Consider the following 23,245-nt stretch of genomic DNA (forward strand, 5'->3'; position numbering starts at 1 on the left):
ACGCCCCCCGGCGACCCAAGCTCCCAGCCTCTCCTTTTTTTCTTTCTTTTTTTTTTTTTTGGTCTGGGATTTATTTATCTTCTATAATTGAAACTTTGTAGCCTTGAGCGGAGCCCAGGTCCGGCTGGAAGCCTGGGCTGCCCCTAGCAACCCAGGTTCCCAGCCCCTCCTTGAGTGGAGGCCAGGGCGGGCTGGAAGCAGGTATCTGGGATTTATTTATCTTCTATAATTGAAACTTTGTAGCCTTGAGCATAGCCCAGGGCCAGCCAGGGCAGGCGGGATGCTTGGCTTCCTCCATCGCCAGGGGCAACCCAAGCCTCCTGCTCGCTCCAGCTCCGTGGCCTCCGCCATCTTAGTTGTGTTAATTTTCATACTTGCTCCTGATTGGCTGGTGGGCATGGCTTGAGTGTAGCGGAAGGACGGTCAATTTGCATGTTTCTCTTTTATCATATAGGATATATACATATATATGTATATACATATGTGTATATACATGCATACTTTATGAAATCAAATATACACATACACACTCAAACACTCACATGAAATGAGGCCCAACTCAGAATTCCTCCAAGCTTTAAAGTAAAGTCTCATATGTAGCCGTGATGTTTGTCTTTCTTGGTCATTTTTTTTTTTTTAACTGATTGCTTTAATAGTTTAGTGAAAATGTATTGCATAGTAAAGTTATAAATATTGAAAAATTTGCAATCTATGATAGGGATGTTGGAGAACTATTTAATTCATCCTCAAGACATTGACAAATAGCCGAAACCGGTTTGGCTCAGTGAATAGAGCGTCGGCCTGTGGACTGAAAGGTCCCAGGTTCGATTCCGGTCAAGGGCATGTACCTGGGTTGCGGGCACATCCCCAGTAGATGTGCAGATGTAGCCATGATGTTTGTCTTTCTTGGTCATTTTTTTTTTTAACTGATTGCTTTAACAGTATAGTGAAAATGTATCGCATAGTAAAGTTATAAATATTGAAAAATTTGCAATCTATGATAGGGATGTTGGAGAACTATTTAATTCATCCTCAAGACATTGACAAATAAGAATCTTGTTTTATTTTTTCAAGCTGAACTCTATCAGGATTTCTTTTTCACCAGTTACTGTGAAAGTTTGGTCTTCTTTTCAGGTGTGTTCACTTAAAGTGGCCCATGTGTAATACCAGTTACCCTCAGAAGGGAAAGATTACTTATATGTTGTGCAGGTGGCATTTCAACAGAAAGTATAGTATAGTATAATGGCCGAAACCGGTTTGGCTCAGTGCATAGAGCGTCGGCCTGCGGACTGGAGGGTCCCAGGTTTGATTCCGGTCAAGGGCATGTACCTTGGTTGCGGGCGCATCCCCAGTGGGAGATGTGCAGGAGGCGGCTGATCGATGTTTCTCTCTCATCGATGTTTCTAACTCTCTATCTCTCTCCCTTCCTCTCTGTAAAAAATCAATAAAATATATTTTTTTAAAAAAACAAACTAATGAATAATGACTCACCTTGGTGGGCAAAATAGTTACATTTCTGTCTCACAAATGTAAATTCCAGGTAGATTAAATTTCTAAACATGAAAAAAATTTCAGAGTATAGGAAAATAATTTTTAGTAAGCACACGGTCTTACAAGCATGCTTTCTCAATGGGAGTGGTGTTGAGCCTAAAGGGGAATAAATTGGTTCAGAGGAAGTGAAAAAAATCTCAGCTATTACAAGGTTTCGGCTCTCTGAAGGGCCACCACAATACACATCAACCGATATGCAGTATGTTTGGTATTAAAATTTCATGGAGAAAGAGGCAATTAGGAAAAAAAGTCTAAAAAGGCTCCATAATAGGGTTGATAATGAAAAAAATATTTGAGAAACACTGCAATAGAGAAAAAGTGACAGATTCTACAAAAACATGTATGTTAAACTTTTCAATTATGAAAGACACCACAAACACAATGAAAAGGCAAGTGACAGATTGGGAGAAGAGAGTTTACAACTTATGTAGTGGACAGAGGAGTATAATTTTTAACGTATTAGAGTTCCTACAACTTGTTAACAGAAACAAGAGGAACATGGGCAAAGGGCATGGAGTTGGTGTTTGCTTTATTTACTACAGGGACTCCACTCTCCGTTTGTTTGGTGTTCGTTAGAGGTGAATGGCCATCTGTATTTTAAAGGGAATTACACGTAGCACCTTTTGGGGGCCACTTCAGTTTTAGACATTTTAAACGTTTGGAGGTATGTCATCACAGTTGAAATAAATCATGTGGCATGGAAAAATCCACTTAGTTTTTGTTTGTTTTTTATTATGCCTGTTTCTAATTTTCTGAATGAAGTACATTATTGACTAGCAGTTTTTGTTTTTAAGAATATGGGAGTGCATTGTATTTGCAGTCACACCAAAATATTTTTGTCCTAACAGGATGATTTTGGCTATTTTATGTGTGTTTATTTAAAAAAAGTTATAGAAATTCTTGTGGTGAGATATTTAGAATAGTTACTCAAATACATTGTTTTATGTCAATGGCTATTAAATAAGTAGCCTAAATATTTACATGTTAAACATGCTAAACTAAATATTAAAATTTTAAATATTAATGTTTTTGTTACTTTAAAAGTTAATCAGAATTACTAATGTGTCTCATAACTGCAATTAAATACATCTATTTGGTCTCTTTCCGTGTATTTTATTTTATTCGTTTATTTGTTTTCATCTGGCTTTTTATTAGCAACCCAGTGGGGAGAAGATGGCCGTCCATTTCATTATCTCTTTTATACTGGCAAGCAGTCATACTACTCATTAATGCATGTAAGTATATTACATTTACGATAAATAATAGGAACTGTAAGCTAAGTAACTGATTATACCAGAGATTTTGCTAAGCTTCACGGTGTACCTAGAATGGTTCATAATGGACAAAAATAAGACTTTTAGAGGTAAGACAGTATGTTAAAAGCTTTTTATTTTATTCATTTTTCTAAAGGTAAACATTATAGAATTTATAACAGAATGGTTTGTCTTTCAAATGCTTTTACTGATAGGAGATAGATGCTCCCTTAGCCATAGTGCATGTATGTGCAGTGCAGTCCAGGAAAAACGTGAGGCTGGGCAAGGCCGAGTCTGTGTGAATGTCTATGGAGTGTGGTGGGAGCTGCAAGGCACCTTGGGAGAGAGTCAGACAGTTAACTGTACTTGTTACTTAGGTACAGTTGTTGCTCCTCATAGACTTATGCAGTGTATGAGTCTAGCAAGACTAGAAAAAAGACCCAAGAAATTATTTTATTACGTTGACTTCCACCTGCATTGGAGTATCCTGGAAGTTTCCTTTTCAGAGCCAAAGTGTGTGATAGTGCGTAAACTCAGGAATTCCCCAGAATAACTATTGGGGAGACCTGGATGCCAATATCCAGGTTTGAGCAACAGAACCCATTTCATTCTTAGAACATGTCAAGTTTTACTTTATTCACTGTATGACTTTTTAGAGTATTTATTGGGTCCCGTCCCCTCCTCCCCCATCCTCCCCCATTGATTTCAGGTTGCTTGAATCCCATGCACACATTTCCTCTGCTCTTTAGGACTGAAACCCAAAGGACAAAATCCTCACTTGTCAGGTACATTTATTTCTTGGGGGAGAAAAAAAGAAAACCTTATTTTCGTTTTTGTTGACCTTGGGCAAATGAGCTTCTTGCCCTGGCAGAAATGAAATGAATGATAAATGTAGAGTGTATCTTTGCTGAGTAATGGAGCTGAGGCGCAGGCGTTCCGCTGAGGTTGTCTCTGCACAGCCCGAGGCTGCCCGAGGACCCCTGCTGTTCATTTAAATAGGTATGTCAAATCTGCCTGCAGACGCCGCTGGTTTGATCTGTGGTAATATTTGTGAAGGTTCCATATGGACTTAAGCCCCCTGCAGTGCTAAGAAATAATGTACAACGCTTCATGGTGCAGACGCAAATTTCCTCTGAAAAGGGATGCAGTGCTGCGTTTTAGCTGTCGGAGGGGATGATGGAGCTGACGCGCTAGGCCTGTCAACTTGTTACACGGATGGGTTGCACGCAGCGAAGCTGTGGAAAATCTGTGCCTTTTAACTTTTCTACTTAATCACGGCTGTAGCATTGCCTTTAGACTGTATGCTACATTAATTCCCTTCCTGCCTCCTGCCTTTCATCCCAAGTTTCACGGGAGAAAGTAAAGCATGCAGGTCTTGTGCAGGCGCCTTATCAAACAGCTGTCAGCCCACAAGCCATTTGCATTTGTTTTGGCTGAAACTGAGCAACCCAAGGGCAAGATGTTTTGCTGCATTCCATCATAATGAAGAAATTACACATTGTAAGAGAGGCCTAACTTTATTTTTGTTTATGTCTTTTAAAAAGGTATTGCTCAAGAAACTGGTTAGTTTCTCAGTGGATAAAATAGCATACTCTGACTGAAAAGTCAAATTATATCTGATTAATAAACTTTCTTTTTGAGTAATATGGTTCCTGTTACATATAGGAGAGTTCTTTGGCTTTTATATTTCAGTTAAATTCTGTAATTTAATTTAGGTCAGTTTGTTTTCTTGGGTGTTTGAACTTCCCAAACTGTATGGGATTTAGGTTTGGTTTTATTGCTGATCAGAACAGTTTACAGATAGGAATTACAGATATTTGGGGTTAACTTGAGCATTTTAATTTTAATTCAGATAATCATAAAACCTTGTATTTTCAACAATGTGTTTTATGGAATTTTAAAGTAATTATATGTATGGGGAAAAGGATAAATGTTTTCCTAAATGTATGCCCATCTCTTTAGCATCATGTGTGGCACTTGTTATTAATTACAGCTCTAGTCACACCAGTCTCGTTTCCAAGATCATGCAGACCAATGTCATCTCAGATTCGGTTTGCTGCTTTAAATAGCATGTGACTCAGTGCTTGCTGGTGGGCTTACAGGACTGGTTTTGTAGTGAAGTCAAGCATTGCACATAAAGTAAAACAATGAAAATGGAAACTGCTTCACGTGTTTGCTCTCTCCTTTGTTCTGCCTTCTCTTGGTGGTGGAGCTGCTGTTCCATTCTCTGTTATGTGAGTCCACTCCTGCCCTCCGCTGCAGCAAGGGGTAGGCCCCAGAGACTGTGGGGCGTTAAGTACTTGGAAATGAATGATTGTTGTTTCCATTTCTTTTTGTTGATACAATTGCTTTTCATGTGATGATATAAAAGATACTGAGCCATATCAGTTTTCCCAATTGAAGCATGGCAGTCATCGGCCAAGCTTTCTGACACAAAGACACAGGCCTAGAGCAGTGTGCAGTTCTACTAGGAGACCTTTCTGGTGCCATTTAACCATCCTGTCCTCTGTGCCAGTCTTCCTCTTAGTATTTAGTCCCTGCTTGCATGTTAAGCCTATATGTTACATTATAGCAACTAATAGAAGGGAGTCCTGATACAGCTTACAGTTAAGGATATATAATGCTTTGGTGAACACTGTCCAGTTGGCCGGTAATTGGACCATCTAATTTTTGTGGAGAAGCAGGGAGATTTTTGAGGGAGGATGAAGATGAAAAGCAAGAAGCAATTTATTGTTCCATTGAAATGAAGTATAGGAAAGAATAAAGTGAGGGAAAGTTTGCTGACCCATGGGGTCTCCAACTTGTGTGTTACATTCTGAAGGTTCGTTAGCAGGTGAGTTAGAACTGCATTTTCCTATGGACAGTGATATACTGCTTCACGTTCCTGGGAAAGTTGGTAACATGCCACTTATAATATAGCGAATATGATGTCCATGTGTAGTGAAAAGAAGTATAAAACAATGCTAGCAGCTGATTCCTGAGCAATAAACCGTCCTTTAAGTAAGAAGAAGCAGGAGACTTCAAGAGTCTCTCGAAGGGTGGTGAGAACTGAAGAGGGAGCTCCAGCCCAGATGGCACTGCTCATCTGTCTTTTTCACCCAAATGGATGGCTTTCTGTTTCTTTAACAGCCACTTACCAATAGAACTTGTATACTTTTTAGACATGACTTAAGAGTTTCAGTTTAGGGTTTCAGGAGCAGAATGAAGAACTAGAGGAAGAAGAAAAGAAGTTTCTTAGAACAGCTGAGCAGAAGTGTAGAGGAAAGGGAAGACTTGTTGAAGAGGGATGTCTGTGCAATGTTATTAGGCCATTGAGCAACTGCGTTGTGAGTGGCTGGGGTCTAGGTGAGGGACCAGTAAGGGATAGGCCAGAAGGATGTGCTCTTTGGGTGCACCAGCCTTCCAGGGGTACCCCCTGTCTGCAGCAGTTGCAGCCTGTCCAGGCCGACCGAGCCAGTGGTGAAGGGGAGAGTGGGCTGCAATCCTGAGCAAGGCCACCTGGGTAGTCATGGTTGAGTTTGACCTCAGGTCCTTAGATTTTCAGAAAAATGTTAATTCAGATTGACTCATTTTATTAATACATACATTTCTGAAATTTTAAAAATTCTCTCACAAAAAAATGAGTTGGAAATTATCTAAAACTCATTATAGGGGGTGATTATTTCACTCTGAAGTGGGAACCCATTTGTAAAATATGATTCATTTTGTCCCCATGTTTATAATGCAGCTTTCCCAACATGTTTTCTGAGGCACACAGGTTATAAAATAATCTCCAAGAAAGGGTCTCTGAAGTTAAGTTAGTGTGGGAAGGTGGCAGACTGAGAAACTAATAAGAAGATACTTATTAGTGTGAGCAGCTCTGTGAAGTCCTTCAGTGAAGAAACGTGTGGCATTAACGCACTGCTGCTGAAACATGCTGGGTCTGGAGCCCTTTCTGCCCAGAACACCTTTTAAAAATCCGGGGAAACTAGTGCTTGGGAAAGGCTGGAAAGCGAATTAAAACGCTAAGCTGTCAAGTGCAGTAAGAGTTCATTGAAATTTTACACGCGCTCCCCTCCCCAGTCTTTAAGGTAAGATTAGTCAGCTCTAAAAACTGCAGTGGGAATAATCATCTTATAGAAATCTCATTGATAGTTTAGGGCAAGTTTTACAGTAAACAATGGAGTATTTTCAAAGTATTTTTATAAATTGAAGGAATCACATGGTCACAGATGAAATTTTTACTCCAATAAAAGTATAAAATTAGGGAATACGTAGATCATTATATACTTAAACTACTCTGCTGAATTAAAAAAAATCTGGAACAAAACCAAGTAATTCTAATTCTGATAACTTACGCATAATCAAGATATGCTGCCTTTTGAAAGAAGGCTTCTTTAAAAATCCTCCAGTTTGTTTTAAGTGACTGGCGTGGCCTTCTGTGATCGTGTGCATGCGTGTGGAGAGCAGCCAGGAGCGGCGTGGGGCTCCTCGGGCGAAGACTCCAGACTCCAGAAAGCCCTCTCCTGGGACCTGCAGTCACAGGCCTCACTTCCTTCACATCTTTGTAACCTTGCGATGAATATTGAAAGCTCTTGATGTTCTGCTTGTATCTGTAAAAATGGAATTAAAACAGTGAGCCTTCTCACCATGAGGTGTAATGGAATACCTACACTATGTAAAGGGCTTGGTTTTAGAAAGCTACAGACGGATGCTGGCATTTCGTAGGCTGTTTTAAGACTTCTTGACAGCAGGAGTCAATTCAGGAATTAACTCAGCAATAGAAACTGCTGTTCCTGAAGTATCTTTAATATGCATTAGAATAATTACCATTTTATATCTTGCATGTACTAAATGTAACGATTAAAAATTAAATTTTAAAAGCTAATTCAACTTATTGCCTCTGTGATTTTAATCAGATTACTCTTATAATGGTATAATTGTTATTATAATATGTGGTGAAGCCTTACTTTGAATAGTAAAAGTATATGGTATGAGAGTTACAAGCTTTTTTATGTAATTACTCCTGGGTGTGCTTTCCCAAAGTACTTTTCTGTATGCCATGTATAAGAGTCTATTTCCCTTTTTATGTTGACTAGCACTGTATGATGTGTAAACTACATAGCATATTGTTTTCACAGAGTGATAGCAAGAGTATACAAAAGAACTATGTTGCTTGGAACTTTAGATAAATAGCAGAAATTATTATATTTATATTTATCTCATTTGATTTTGTATATGCCAGTAGCCATAAAATCTAGAAAAATGTTATTTAGGAAATTGATTTTGGAAATTGATTTTCTGTGATAAAAAACACAAATACATAATTTTAACTATGTTACTTTTTTGTTTGTGTCTAGTATCTAAGATGATGTTAACTGTAAATAAGTACATCAAAATTCAGTTGACTTTTCCTATACCATTCTCCCAAGAAACGTTATTTGTTTACCCTTCCTAAATTTGGAATTTCTACATGATTAATACAACCAAATCAGGTTTTAGAAGACTAAAATCAGCTTTTTTTAGACCAAAAATCATACTGCTCAGGAGGGTTTAGTTTAAGCACTTCTTTCCTGAACCTGAGCATCTGGTATGTTCAAATTAGGCACCTTCTAAATTTGACTCATGCATTATGGAAATCTGATGGCACAAGGGTAGATAGGCTCACTTTGATTTTATGAAATATTAATCATAACTGTGATTAATGATTCAGCATTTCACATCTGGGTTATTCCTGTCATATTTTAAAAAGATACTATTAAATACAGTATACAAACTTAATGTCATACTAATTCTCTAGTGTCCCTTAAAAATTAAGTGGAAATTTAACAGTATACCAAAAGCTACCAGTGATAATCTGTGATATTGACAGTTCCTGGCATATTTTATACCCTCAAGAATTTTTTTATGTAAATTAGTACACATATCTTCAGGGAGTTGAAGCTAGAGAGTCTACTTTCCAGAGAACTGTTGTTTCTAAACAAGATAGAGTTTCAGGAATGGTTGTATTATGTAGAAAAAAAAGAAAAATAGAAATGGTGCACCAGGAAGATCGTTTCTCCATTATTAGGCTCCCAGATGTCAAACGTCACCACTGCTGCCATTTCTTGCCCATTAGCATAGGTCAGGCACTGTGCTAACTAGTTTACATATATTTCCCTATTTGAAGAAGTACAAGTAATGAGTATTATGTAATTTGACAGATTGCAGCCATCAAAGTGTTAACATTTGTCATAAATGAACAAAATTTACCGTGCTTAAAATTTGACATGAGCTTTGTTATTTTCTCATATTTTTCTGATTATTTTACTTGCACTATTTATAAATTATTATGGAGCCAAGTGGAACACTGGATGGTAATGGCATAGTGAAAGAAAACAGTAAGAAAAATATGGACTTAAAGTAAAAATTGCTCAAAAGTCACCTGAAAATAATGATGAATTTTGCAGCCCAAACTTTGACTTGAAACTTTCCTGTGAAGCAGGTCAGTTATTTTTATTTTAGTGGCTTGGTTATTCCAGAAAATTAAATAGACCCTCACAAAAAGGGGAGAGTATCTTATTACTGTTGGTGGTGTTCTCTTGGATTTATGTTTCCTTAGCTAGATCTGAAAGACACAACATCTGTGACTTACCCACTCAGAATCTTTTTTTTTCTTTTTTTGTTAATCCTCACCCGAAGATATTTTTCCATTGATTTTTAGAGAGAGTGGAAGGGAGGGGGAGAGAGAGACACATCGATTGGTTGCCCCCCATACGTGTCCTGACCAGGGCCAGGGATTGAGCTTGCAACCAAGGTACATGCCCTTGACTGGAATCGAACCCCAGACCCTTCGGTCCACTGGCTGACTACGCTCCATCCACTGAGCCAAACCGATTAGGGCTGCACTCAGAATCTTAACTAGCACCATCCTTTTACCAGTGTCCCCAAACATGGCAGTCTGGCTGGGGTCCGGCACCCGGTGTGATGCTGTTTGTACTGTGTCCACTTCAGACACGTGGGGGAGGGTTTTTTCCTTTTATTTCACCCGTTCAGGGCACTTGAGAATTGCTTTCTCAAAACAAGTGCATAGAAGTTTTTCTGATATACTATTCAGTTAGGGTCACAACCCACTATTGATCCTTTAGAAATGAGTCAAAGGTTCACTAACCACAGTCAAATGAGGCTTACCAGTTCGTGGGAGGCAGTTGTAATATTTTAAGTTGAATAGCAGGAACATGTTTATCTGTGAGGGTTCACGTTAGGTTTTGCTTTCTTTAGTGTGGACAGATGGTTCACATACGTTTTGCTGCTGCTACAGCTGATGGATTTGTACTTTGGCTGTGTTTGTAGAGATAGTTATCCTTAATAGGACACTAGAAGCAGATTAACTTACTTTGTCCTCTTGCTGTCGCATCGAACCCAGCTCTCGACAGGCCTAGTGTACAGATCCAAGCGTGACCGCACATCTCTTGGGGGTATCATTAAACACGTCGCTGGCCTTACCAGGTTCCTTTTCAGAAAGTCTGGTGAGGAGCCTGTGAAGTGACATTTCTTTTTTTTAATTATTTTGGTTAATCCTCACCTGAGGATATTTTTCCATTGATTTTTAGGGAGAGTGGAATAGAGGGAAAGACAGAGAGAAACACATCGATTGGTTGCCTCCTATATGAGCCCCCACCAGGGCCCGGGACCCTTTGGTCTGCAGGCCAACGCTCTAACCATTAAGCAAACGAGCTAGGGCGAGAAGTTACATTTCTAACCAGTCTTGGGCTTGGGTGCTACTGCTGCCCTGACCTTTACAATTCCTGAACTAGTAGGTGTTTCACTCTGGAATACTCGTGTCCACTGTTAGAATCTGTAGCTCAGCCCATAGCTTCAGACTGCTGCTTCTCTTCTTTCTGTTGCTTTTCTTGTCTCTCATGAGCTGTCAGTTCTGCTAGTCCTGCTGAAAACAGAACAAAAGCGCTCTGCTGAGTCTCCCCAGCCACAAGAAATGAACTTTTACATCCTTATCATGGGAAGTCTCAGCCCACAGAGTTAGCCTTGGCTTTTCTCACCTATATTTGTGAAACTCAAAGGCTCTGTGTTTACATTCCTCTTTTTTTTTTAATTCTTTATTATTGAAAATGTTATGTCCCCTTTCCCCGCTACATTCTTTTTTCTTTTTTTAACATTTTTGTCCCCCATGAGAGAAATGGATTCCTGAAAATAGGTTCCTGAATTAATAATAAAATGTAAGCAGTGGTAAATACAAAGACAGTGGCAAAGGGATTACTTCCTTTTAGAACAAACTAACAGCATTGTGATATAACATGGCAGTCTAATCAAAGCCCATAAGAAATTGCCCCTCAAATCTGAAATGATTAGTTAAGACTGTCTGTGATCTGGGTGAGCATCTCTATCAGCAACAAGCTGTCTTCCGACGTTCGCTAATGACATTGGAAGATGTCATGAGTAGCGAGGGAAAAAACGTCACTCATATCATGTCTAACTCACTCTTTGAAGATGCCTCTTTGTTCGTTAGGTATTAGTAAAGTAGGTTATGTGTAATTATAGATGAATACTCACATATTGGATGTGAATCCAAATAAGTTTGCTCAAACAAAAAATTGGGAAACAATTGCATTACTTTGTTTGTTGTAAACTCATTTCCTGGAAAATGTATTTTGTTGATAAACCTGTATTGCCAAGTTCTAACAAAATGGAAAATTTTCCCCTATTTGTATTACAGTTTAACAAGTGCCATACATTTCGCAGACTTTATTAGAAAGTAAATTAATAAAAGAAAACAGATAATGAAAAGTAAATATAATAGAACACTATTTTTAAGATAGGAACTATATAGTGAGGACTTAAATATTATATAAATATACATGAGATAAGCACTTCAGCTGTAAATGCCATAACTTTTACTGGTTAATTCTCTTAAGTTTAAAGTACATACTGCTATATAAATGAAGATTTTTTTCTAAGGAAAATTTTTGTTCCTGTTTGTGGGACTCAAGGAAAATAGTTTGTGGTTTGGTTTTGTTTTTACCAACTTCACTAAAGTTGTGTCTTACAGTTACTTAAAAATTAGTTATTTAAAAATTAGTTAATGTATGCATTATACTAAATTCTCATTGAAATTACTCTTCCATTCTTGAGTTTGAATGAGAAATAGTATTCTTACAAAGCATTTTCAGTATTATTTGCTATGCAGCTAGATTATTTGAGGAGGTCACTTTTGAAGTAAGGGGTGCTCAGGGAAAATGTAAAGTAAAAGTAATAATGTACCATCTCCCTTATTTTAGCATGTGTATTTTATTTGCCACAGGACACATATGGAAAGATACTCGATATAGAAAAACATAAAAATCAGTTGCAAGCCAAAGGTCTGTTTTCAGAAAAAGATAAAACTACGTAAGTTCTTTTCTTCTATTAAAATATATGAAAAATTTTGCCGAAACCGGTTTGGCTCAGTGGATAGAGCGTCGGCCTGTGGACTGAAAGGTCCCAGGTTCGATTCCGGTCAAGGGCATGTACCTGGGTTGCGGGCACATCCCCAGTGGGAGATGTGCAGGAGGCAGCTGATCGATGTTTCTCTCTCATCGATGTTTCTAACTCTCTATCTCTCTCCCTCTCTGTAAAAAATCAATAAAATATATTTAAAAAAAATATATGAAAAATTTGAACTAACGTGCCACTTATCATTGGTGTTTTTAAAGCATACCTTAAGCCTAAAAATTGGTTCAGTATTTCAGCATTAATCATTAAAGTTAGAGGTCAAAATAGTAGGTGATTCTTTTGTTTGTTTGTTTGAGAGAAAGTAAATATTAAGATTATATTTTTATGGTACTTCTTTCCATATTTATATACTAAATGGTATTTAATAACTATACTTGAGTATGGCAGCCTCAGAATTTTTGTGTATATAGCTACACACTTAAATGTTACATGCTTTAAATTTTTTTTTAGTATTTTAAGGTTTGAGCTTTCATTTAGCAAACAGTGACAGATTAGATCCATCATCCTGAGCAACCAGTTTTACATTTCGGCCTGGTTATTGACATACTTATCCTTATGCACAAGACATAAATCTTTGAGCATATCTTGTTGAGGTTGTAAATACCACGCCTGGCCCTTCGTTTGGATGTGTTACTACTTCAGCCCATTGGCCGATTCACAGTGCGCTCAAAGCATCTTCTGTGAAGTAAATTATGAAAAACAAGTGAACTTTTAATTTTTAAGAAATATGATGGCTTTAATTATCAAATTAATTTCACAGTGGCATGTTAACTCTTCAAACAAAACATTTGCTAGATTATCTTTCCTAGAGTAGATTGAGGAAGTGAAAAATTATATCTGAAAATTAGTTTACTTGGATGAAATTTTACAGCTATATAGTACAAAAATTTGTTTCCCAATCAAGAATTGCTACTACATGTGGGATCCTTTGTGATATAACTCTAATTGCATGGTTAATTTAAAAGAGAATCTATGTGATATTTTAACAGAGACCTGATTGGCAGCAGATGGCTGATTAAGGAGGAACTAGAAGAAATGTTGGTGGAAAAACTGTCAGATCAAGATGTGAGTAATTACTCTGTAAAAAATCAATAAAAAAAATCCTCGATGAGGATTAACAACAAAAAAAAGTGAGTAATTAATCATTTTAGTTTAAGGGGACCTGTGCCCTAACAATGCAGACAATATTGTATTTAGAACCCTAATAGTGATGTTCCTCAGAGGTGGTTGTTCCTAAGACCGTTTTCCTTTGATAAACATATTTATAGTTGATTTCTGCCATGGGTCAGGACCTTGCCTGTGGTCAGGAAGGTGACATGCTTGGTCTCCAGACCCTCCTTGTGTACGTGCCCTCATGTCCTCTGCTTGTCCTTCTAGGGAAGCCTGGTCTGTTGATGCCAGTTTTGTCTCAGTAAAGCAGGTAGCTCATTTTATAAGCTCATGATAAGTGTAAGGTGCTGTTACAGGGAAAGTAGAAAAGGAGTGAAGCCCGTGGTGACCTTCATACAATTTCCTGCTTTTGGCTGACCTACGTGCAGTATCTCGAGGCCACTACTTTTCATCCTGGATCTGGAGAACCCCTGTGACAGAATCACTTGGAATGCTGCTTACAAAATGCAGTCCTCATATTCAGACATAGCTCGGAATTTCTAGGGGAGTCACCCGGAATCAATACTTTTAACAAGCTTCCAGGTGAATGCTATATCCTATTGCTTTTGACTCCTGCTTTAGGTCTCAGTCAGATTGTTTACAAAATGTCCTAATATATGCCAGTATCATCAGAGGAAATTTGATGTTTTACATATCTTTATATTCTAAATTTAGATTATTTTTGGAAGATTTCAGTGTAGATTAATTTAAAACTGTTCCAAGAGTGTTTTTTCTTACCTGGCAGTGGCTAACAGTGGTTGTGCCTTGCCACCAAGTAGATTTTAAGTCATGTACTGACATTGCCCTTTTTCTCATGGAACATATTGGATAAATTAATGAATTAGAAAGTTGCTTAACCAAGGTGTCGGGCATTCGGTGAGTGAGTGGTAGGTCTGGAGTTAATTTCCAACTGACTGCAAGTCGGTGTTGTTGAACTCAGATCTCAGTAGAAAATCTCCCTTTGCTTCTCCATGGAACACAGCACTTCATGGTTTCCTGTTTCTGGTTGCTTTGATTTTTATACTGCAGGGTTGTGTTTTTTATTTTGAAAACATCCAAAGACTTTATACCCGTGTGCATAGATGTGTATGTCTTCTATCCTTTTGGGGAGTGGCTATCAGCTGAAGTCTGGTATCAAGAAGAAGGAGGCAGGAACAGTCAGTGGCTTCCTAAACTTCTTGGCTCATGAGCACAACTATGTCATCCCTGCAGTTACCCCCTTGGTAGGTTCACCAGTAGTCACACTGTGTGCAGTGGAATTGAGAGAATCGCTGAGGACCAAGGATATAGGCCTGTAGTTGGAGGGAAGAATGGAGCTTTATCAGGCCAGCATCACTGGTGGCTGAGTGCTTCACCCTCACTCGGAAAATGGCCTTCTCTTATTGTAACATCACAGGGAGCAGGAATGGAAGCAGTGCTTTTGATCTTACCAGTGAGATTCTTCTGTAATTCAACTTACCAATAGCAGATTTTCACACTAAAGGCAATGGTAACAAAGACGAGTGTGACTTTTAGGGTTGGCAAAAACATAAATAAGATGATCAGAATTGGTTTCATACTGCACATACCTGAGGATCTCAAGTATTAGTTGTTTCCTTCTGCAAAAACACTTTAGAATGATTATTCTGACTTCTAATTTTAAGGGGTTAATACCAAGTTGTTTACTTTCTAATCACATGTTCAAGAACTATTAAAAAAAATGCACAGAGTAGCAAGGATAATTTATTTCAAGAGGTTGCCCTTTAAGTCAAGTATCTCTTGAATTTTTAAATAGCTTGATTGTTCGGTTTTAAAGGAAATCATAAACATTAAAGTAACACAGCTTGAACAGCTAAAGATATATTTGCCAAGTGTATTATGAAATATAATTTAAGAGTACATTTTCTCAAAATCAAACTCTTCCCATTTTACTACACATAACTTACTGGAAATTATTTATGAAGCTCCTCTAAATACGGTTCTAATAAGAAGTAGAAATTACTCTTGAAGATCATCTAAATATTTTTTTGAAATGAATTTAAATCTCAATTTCACGTCATCAAAATATGGAGAAGTTGACTTCTTTGAATGACATATTCTTTGTTTCTCAAAGAAATGAGTGAGCCCTGAAGATCCACGGGTAAGTGCTGCGTCTCTGCACGCTGCGTTAAAAGCAGCATGAAGGTGCCCACATGTCATCCTGTCAAAACCATCATGAAAGCAACATTGGAAAGATCGAGTCTATCAAAATAGAAAAAATTTAGCAAATGCAATTACACTTGCATCTTCTAATGAGTTTTTATTGTGTGCAGTATGCGCAGTTCCTGCGGCTGATGGAAAGGTTACTGCAGTGCGGTGCTGCCGAAGAAGAATTTGTGCAGAGCTTCCGCAGGAGTGTCACTGTGCAATCAAAGAAGCAGCCGATTGAGCCCGTGCAGCATGACGCGCAGGGAATGGCCTTCAGCACCAGCGAAGGTAATGGCACTCCACGGAGAGAAGTGAGCTCCATGACGACTATGAAACTACAGGGATTTTTATTTGCTATTGCTCTCTGGGATTCATTCGATTGGCTTGTTTGTTTATTTTTGCTATTGCTACCTTGGAATTCCTCATTTTTAAGATTCTATTGAAATTTTAAAAAGCAAGACCTTATAATGTCCTAAGAAAAAATGTGGACACATTCCTACACAATCATATTAACCCTTTTTTATTTTCACATATTTATGTTAAATCTTTTTATTTTTACACTTTCAACTGGTAGAAACACTAAAACATTTATAATAAAGGTTTCTTATAAAAAATGAAAGTGCCCATCAATCTGCATATCAGAAGCTAAAACTATGAGACTTGAGAACTTTAGGCCCTCACTCACCTTCTCCTTGTAGGTGTGCAGACATTTGACATGGTGTGACTTTTAAAAATTAACGTACTAGCCTGGCTGGCATGGCTCAGTGGTTGAGCATCAACCTATGAAACAGGAGGTCACAGTTCGATTCCCGGTCAGGGCACATGCCCAGGTCGCCAGCTCAATTCCTAGTGGGGTGTGCAGGAGGCAGCCAGTCAGTGATTCTCTCTCATCATTGATGTTTCTATCTCCCTCTCTCTTCCTCTCTGAAATCAATAAAAATATATTTTTTAAAAAATTAATGTATTAAATGATATACCTGCAACTCTTACAAATTTAACATCTTGCCTCGTCATTACTTTCATTTCTATCAATTATATCTTATACTTTTCAAATATTTAAAAATTATATGATTAAATATATTCTTATTGAATATAAAAGAACACTGTAAATTGGTTGATTTTTTTAAAGTAATATAAATAAATATGAATTACTTCATATTTAACTAACTTAAAATCATTGTAGTGTTCAAAATTACCACATAATAAGTTCTATTACATTGATTATGGCATAGTTTACCTGTTTATTTTTGGTTGACTTGTATAGTAGTTGTAGAGTTTCCTGTGTAGTGCTATATATTGTTATTTGAAAGAAAAAATTTTAATGTGACTTTATTGTCTCACAGCCCTGCTCTTTCAGATTTTTACTATTAGAAATTTTATATTTTTAAAGGTAGAAGAAAGAGTGCAAAAGCAGAGGCAGTTGTTTATGAACATGGAAATGGAAGAATAAAAATTAATGGCATCGACTACCTGCTTTACTTCCCTGTGCTACAGGACAGGTTAGTGTCTGGTTTTGCTTTTGCTTTTTGTTTTTAAAGAAAATATATTTCATCATGATTAGTTCATTAAGGCTTGTGATTTTTCTGATTGCATTTGTCTTTGCTAATGATTTTCTTTTTTTACTAATATAATTTATCAGACTAGCTAGAGGGAAGCTATCACTCTTTTGTAATATTTTTCCACAGATATCTCTTACGTTCTGAAATGCAGACTGTGCCAAAATGTAAGAAAAGTAGATTTCCGCTTTCTGTTACCCTTGTTTAGGGGTGGGCATAAACAAAACAAAACGACAACAAAAAGCAGCCATGGCCAGCATGCATATTAGAAAAAGTCTGCTCTGTCACTTCAGATTTTTTCCTATTCAGAGGAAATAAATTATATGTATACTAGAGGCCCAGTGTACAAAATTCATGCACGGGTAGGGTCCCTAGGCCTGGCCGGCGATCAGGGCCAATCGGGGCCTTCTGGCTGCCAGCTGGGTGCCTCCCTTCCCCAGCTGCTGGCCGGGGCCTTCCTTCATTCTGGGCCGCCCCCTGGTGGTCAGTGCACATCATAGCAAGCAATTGGTCTCCTGGTTGAAATCCCATGGGGACAATTTGCATATTCGTGCACTGGGCCTCTAGTATATATAGATTGAGCAACCACTTCCACCTTAAGTAAGAGCCCATGAGGCTTGGCTGCACCCCAGTGCTAAGTAAGGCAGTTTTCTTTTCGAGCTTTGTATCCCATGGGAAACAGACACGAATCACATGAATCATTAGTGGGTGTTACAGTTCAGAGCCTCCACATGTGCTCCTCTCAGGTCTCTGAGCTCCTGCAAAGGCCTGTTCTTGAGACTGTTATTGTCTTTCCAGTATTTACTGTCAACCACAAGGAGCAGAGCTCTGCGTGATTGTTCCTCCTTTCCTAACCCTCCTCCCACTTCTTGAATGGGGAGAGGTTTTGAGGTCAGTGCAGTAGGGAAAGGGGAGCTGCCGATGCAGTGTAAGCTCCTGAGCAGAGTAATTTCTTCAGGAAATGTATGTTAAATCATCAGTTATATCTGAAAATAAATGAACAGGCAAATATCGGTCAAATGTTATTCCTCCTAGCAGTCCCCAGTGCTAAATTGATGGGTCTCTCTGGCTTTTCATGAGGGAAAAAAGAACTTCCTCATCTGTTCCCCTGCGAGGATGATGGCAGAATTAGTTTAATTCACATTAAATGGAGTCAGAGCAGACACAAACACACCACAATTAAAATATATTCTTAGAACTTATTCATTTAGAATTCAACAGACTTTTAATAAGGATTGTCTGAGTCGAGGCTTGTTCTGGATAGTGTGAAGATATTACAGCTATCTAAGATCTGATTTCTGTCATTAGGAAACTCTGTTGGGAAACCTATAGCTAAGCTAGTCATGGTGGGAATGGGTGGCTAAACCGCCTCACCCGTAAGTAGCTGGAGGGCTCCCGGCGGCCACACTGGCATGGACTGGCATGGACTGCCTCTCCTCCTGACGGAGCAGCCCAGGAGCTTGCAGGTCAGCAGTGAGGGCGCTGGCCAGGGCAGGACCACTGAACCGGAGGAGGGTGACCTTGATGCTTCCCAGCTGCAGGACCTTAGCCAAGGTGCTGATCATAAGATAATGCTGACGTTGGTTGTACTGCTTGCTTTCCAGGGCCTTTCTTTAGGCTGCCTTTACACAAACAGCAGCAGATCACTGGGAAGGTTGACCCTGCTGCCTTCCCAGCAGCCTCAGGAATTTTTTATTCATTCATCCACTCACACAACCACCGTTTATTACAATATGCGTGGCACTGTGGAATGCAAAGATCAATAACCTTTCCAATTTGGAAAGGCTTTTGCTCTGTCATTCAACCAATAAAGCAGCTCTAAGTGATCATCACTCTGTACTGAAGGAGTGCATTCCTCACAGGACATGAGCCATGTAGACGAGGAGATACACTTAGCAGCTCAGGCAATTATCCTCCTATATAACAAAAGCCTAATATGCAAATTTTCCCCTCGACCAGGAGTTCAACTAGGGGGTGGGGCCAGTTGGCCAACCACCCATAGCTCCTCCCCCCAGCCTGCCCGGCCCAATCAGCCCTGATCAGGGCAGGCCAGCCGGACCACACCTGTGCATGAATTCATGCACCTGGCCTTTAGGAGAGAAATAAGGGACTATGCAATTATATGTATTTTAAGTTACATGCTAATAGAATTGATGCCCTAGAAGGTAGTGTTCAGAGAAGATAGAAATGAGAAAGTTGTGGGTTTGTTTTGTTTTTTTTCAGAATAACTTTTATTATATAACAAGGAACAAAGTAAATTTGATTCTTTTAACTCAGGATTTTATCTGGGATTCCTGAGTAGAGAGATGAATTGTGAAATATTTTCAAGCCATGTACCAGTTTGTAGTCAGATTTATTTAAATCAATAGCTATATAATTACTTTTTATTATTACCCTTTGGGTATTTTTTCATCTACTTATAAATTTAGAATTGTGCCTCAGTGTATACCAATTTCTCAACTATCTAGATTCTTCTTAATGGTTCTTTCTTACCTGGACTACTCTAGTGATATATCTTGAGTAAATTATAGTATTTTTTCCAAGAAAAAGAAATAAACCTTCCTCTCAGCAAAACATTTTAAATATCACAAATATCAGTGGTCCTGGCCTATGTGGCTCAGGTATTTGGAGTGTTGTCCTGTACCCCGAAAGGTTGCAGGTTCAACTCCCAGTCAGGGCATGTACACAAGGTAACCAATTGATGTTTCTCACATCAGTGTTTCTCTCTCTCACCCCCTCTACCTTCCTCTCTAAACATCTCCTCCGGTGAGGATTTTTTTAAAATAAAAGAAAAAGAAAATCCCTGATCGGTGTGGCTCAGTTGGCTCAATTGGTTGGGTATTGTCCCATGTACCAAAAGGTTGCTGGTTAAGTTCCTGCTCAGGGCATGTGCCTGGGTTGCAGGCTTAATCCTCAGGAGGGAGTATGCCCGAGGCAGCTGATCAATGTTTCTCTCTCATCGATGTTTCTCTTTCTCCCCTCCCCCTTCCTCTCTCTCTAAAAATCAATAAAAATATTTTTTAAAAAGAAATATTAGTGTTTCTTCACAATGGATTGATTAAAAAGTATGAAAATATAGTAATGGATTCATCCAGAAGTATGAACACTTAGTGCACAATATGGCTTTTGTAAATGGTCAGAATGTGAACCGTTTATAAAGTCATGTGCTATTGTGAACTTAACCATATGTCTGGTGTTGTGCTTTAGAGAACAGTTGATGTTCCCTTTTCACTTCCTGGACCGACTGGGAAAGCATGATGTGACCTGCACCGTCTCCGGGGGCGGGAGGTCGGCGCAGGCTGGAGCCATACGCTTGGCAATGGCCAGAGCTTTGTGCAGTTTTGTCACTGAGGAAGAGGTCGAGTGGATGAGACAAGGTATGCATTGCTGGGGGAGGGAAGTGTTTCGTTTATTCTTGTGCTACTTACCTGAACTCAGTGAGAAAACAGTTCACTGTGCAGTATTGCAATTCGTTGCCTTCTCTTTTCCTGCCCAGAACTATAGCATTGTTACTCAGTTTTGATTTCTACAAAATGAACTTGAGTTGGGAAAAAAAAAGGGAGGCATTGCCAGCATCAGAGGAAATTTATTTGGATCTCAAGGCATAACCAGTTTATCCAGTGCTGCTCAATTGTATTTAGCAAATGGATTGGTTGTTTTTGTTTTATCATGGAAAGTTATAATAATTATTTCATTTAATGGTGAAGCCCTTAAGGTATGTATTTCTTTCCAAAATTATTGGAGATTTCCATTTTTCCATGGTGATGTTAAGTTCGAATTTCATCTTGTCTCGCTTCATGTAACCCATGACATAGTCGTGGATACAAGTGTGAGACTTGTTCGTTAGGGCCCTGCTTTGACATTTATAATAAATCAGGTGGCTCTGGCGGAAGATTTTCTTTACGCTGTTTGTGACAGTGCTGCGGGTGCTGCGGCTCCTCACTCACCACCTCCCCCAGCCCCTGGCTCCCGGAGCAGTGCTGCAGACAAGCGCCACCTATGGCTGAGCCTCGTTAAATGTGTCAGCCTCTTCACAATCCATTCGTTCATAAACAGTTCACCATTTTGTGAAGTTCATATCTGGTCATTAAAATCATTTTATAGGATCTTAACAATTCTGCTAGTTTGAGTTACTGTGCATATTGAAAAGTAAGAAAGCATTATCACTTATAATTGTCTGTATCTTGTTCAAAATATTTTTAATTCCCTGTCATTTAAATACAAGTAAATTGCAAAAGCTATGGGTATATGATAAGCATTTGAGGTTTTCCTTTGCTGGACGGTCATTACAAGACCCCTCATGAAATACTTAAGCACGTACTAGTGTTGGAAGAGTTTAAAAAAAGACAAACAGTGAAACACTGTGGTCTGTTTATATATTTATAAACGATTTCTTATTGCTGGAAGTTTTGAAATCTGTGGTCTTTGCTGATATACTGACTGCATCCACGTCAGGTCCTCATTGGCCATGCACTACGAGCAACTCCTTAATTGTGGAGGAAGCATATTGCTCCTGGAGACCGACTAGGAGCGTGGAAGCCTTTAATTTACACAGACTGTTCTTCTGGGATAAAGTGCTTATCATGAGAATGCAACCCTAAAACTCACTCTTTAGATTCTGAAACAAAATACCAGGGATATTCCCCTAACCGGTTTGGCTCAGTGGATAGAGCGTCAGCCTGCGGACCGAAGGGTCCAGGTTCGATTCCGGTCAAGGGCATGTACCTTGGTTGCGGGCACATCCCCGGTGGGGGATGTGCAAGAGGCAGCTGATTGATGTTTCTTTCTCATCGATGTTTCTAACTCTCTATCCCTCTCACTTCCTCTATGTAAAAAATCAATAAAATATGTTTAAAAAAAATACCAAGGATATTATAATGACAAATTAGAATAAGATTTTTTTCTCAAATATGTTCAGTAAATCATATTTTAAGTATATGTATATTCATGTATACTAGTAATATCTGGTGTCCACATACCTCCTACTTCCCTGTGTAAGTGTTTCTTCTCTGCCTCTTGTGTTCATTAAACTCGCTCGCTCACATCTGGAATGATGTGAGCAGGAGTTCCACTGCCATGCATGGCAACCTCCCACACAAGAGCAGCTTTCGCTTAAGTTAAACAGTTTTGAAACCCTGAAAGGAATCAGTCCTCACTCGATAAGGAAAGCAGACCAAATAATGTAGCTGGTGTTTGGGAAAATATCCTGAAAGAGTGCGTTTCCCATGGTTTGTCACAGCTTCTCTCTCTGTGCTGCAGCTGGACTGCTCACGTCTGATCCGCGCGTCCGAGAACGGAAGAAGCCGGGCCAGGAGGGAGCCCGCAGGAAGTTTACCTGGAAGAAGCGCTGAGTGTTGCCGGGAAAGGAGGGGGAGCGTGCACCTGCATGTGGCGAACACACATCAATAAGTGCTGGCCAGTGGGAAGGCCACAGTCAGACACTGGGTTGTGAGAGCTTATTTTCAGATGCTACTTTGCAAAGGTTCCCTTTTAAAAATGTTAGCTTCTGCCCTAACTGGTTTGGCTCAGTGGATAGAGTGTCGGCCTGCGGACTGAAAGGTCCCAGGTTCGATTCCGGTCAAGGGCATGTACCTTGGTTGTGGGCATATCCCCAGTAGCAGGTGTGCAGGAGGCAGCTGATCGATGTTTCTCTCTCATCGATGTTTCTAACTCTCTATCCCTCTCCCTTCCTCTCTGTAAAAAATCAATAAAATATATTTTAAAAAATAAAAATGTTAGCTTCAGTCTGCTGCTTTATTTTTGTAAACTTTTCCAGAGGTAGTTTTAGAAGAAGTATAAATTCATAGAATCTTGGCATATCGACCTGAGGGAACATTGAGCAAATCCCCATCGAGTAACCTCGTTTTGTGGACAAGAAAGCCCAGACCCATTGAAGGTGAAGCACATTGCAGTTTCTGATGGGACTGGGCTTGAGCTCGCCTCTCCTGACTTGTTTGCCCGCATGGCAGTGGCCCACAGTTTTCACACTGAGGGGCGAGCTTGTTCAGGAGCAGAGGGAAGCTGAGCGCCCTCGTCAGGAGCTCAGGAGAGGAGAGGCGAGCTGCCCGGAAGCTGTTGAAGGCAACAAGCCAGTTTCCCCAC

The 23,245-nt window shown here is 39.2% G+C and overlaps 1 protein-coding gene across 2 annotated transcripts in view; it reads left to right on the forward strand.

The window, feature by feature from the left end:
* The window catches only part of MRPS9 (mitochondrial ribosomal protein S9), a 65,780-nt gene extending 42,970 nt beyond the window's left edge, over positions 1-22,810 (forward strand). The window contains exons 5-11 of one of the 2 annotated variants that reach the window (XM_023762080.1): positions 2,707-2,786; positions 12,082-12,167; positions 13,262-13,337; positions 15,713-15,875; positions 16,978-17,086; positions 20,351-20,520; positions 22,383-22,810. In XM_023762080.1, coding sequence (XP_023617848.1) covers positions 2,707-2,786; positions 12,082-12,167; positions 13,262-13,337; positions 15,713-15,875; positions 16,978-17,086; positions 20,351-20,520; positions 22,383-22,552 — 854 coding nt within the window. In that variant the 3' untranslated portion in view covers positions 22,553-22,810. The remainder of the gene's footprint in view (positions 1-2,706; positions 2,787-12,081; positions 12,168-13,261; positions 13,338-15,712; positions 15,876-16,977; positions 17,087-20,350; positions 20,521-22,382) is intronic. The other variant, XM_006098350.3, reaches the window with a different exon arrangement.
* The last annotated feature ends 435 nt before the right edge of the window (positions 22,811-23,245 follow it).

This window comes from Myotis lucifugus, unplaced genomic scaffold (assembly GCF_000147115.1).
Source record: "Myotis lucifugus unplaced genomic scaffold, Myoluc2.0 scaffold_230, whole genome shotgun sequence".
In the NCBI taxonomy this organism is placed as follows: domain Eukaryota; kingdom Metazoa; phylum Chordata; class Mammalia; order Chiroptera; family Vespertilionidae; genus Myotis; species Myotis lucifugus.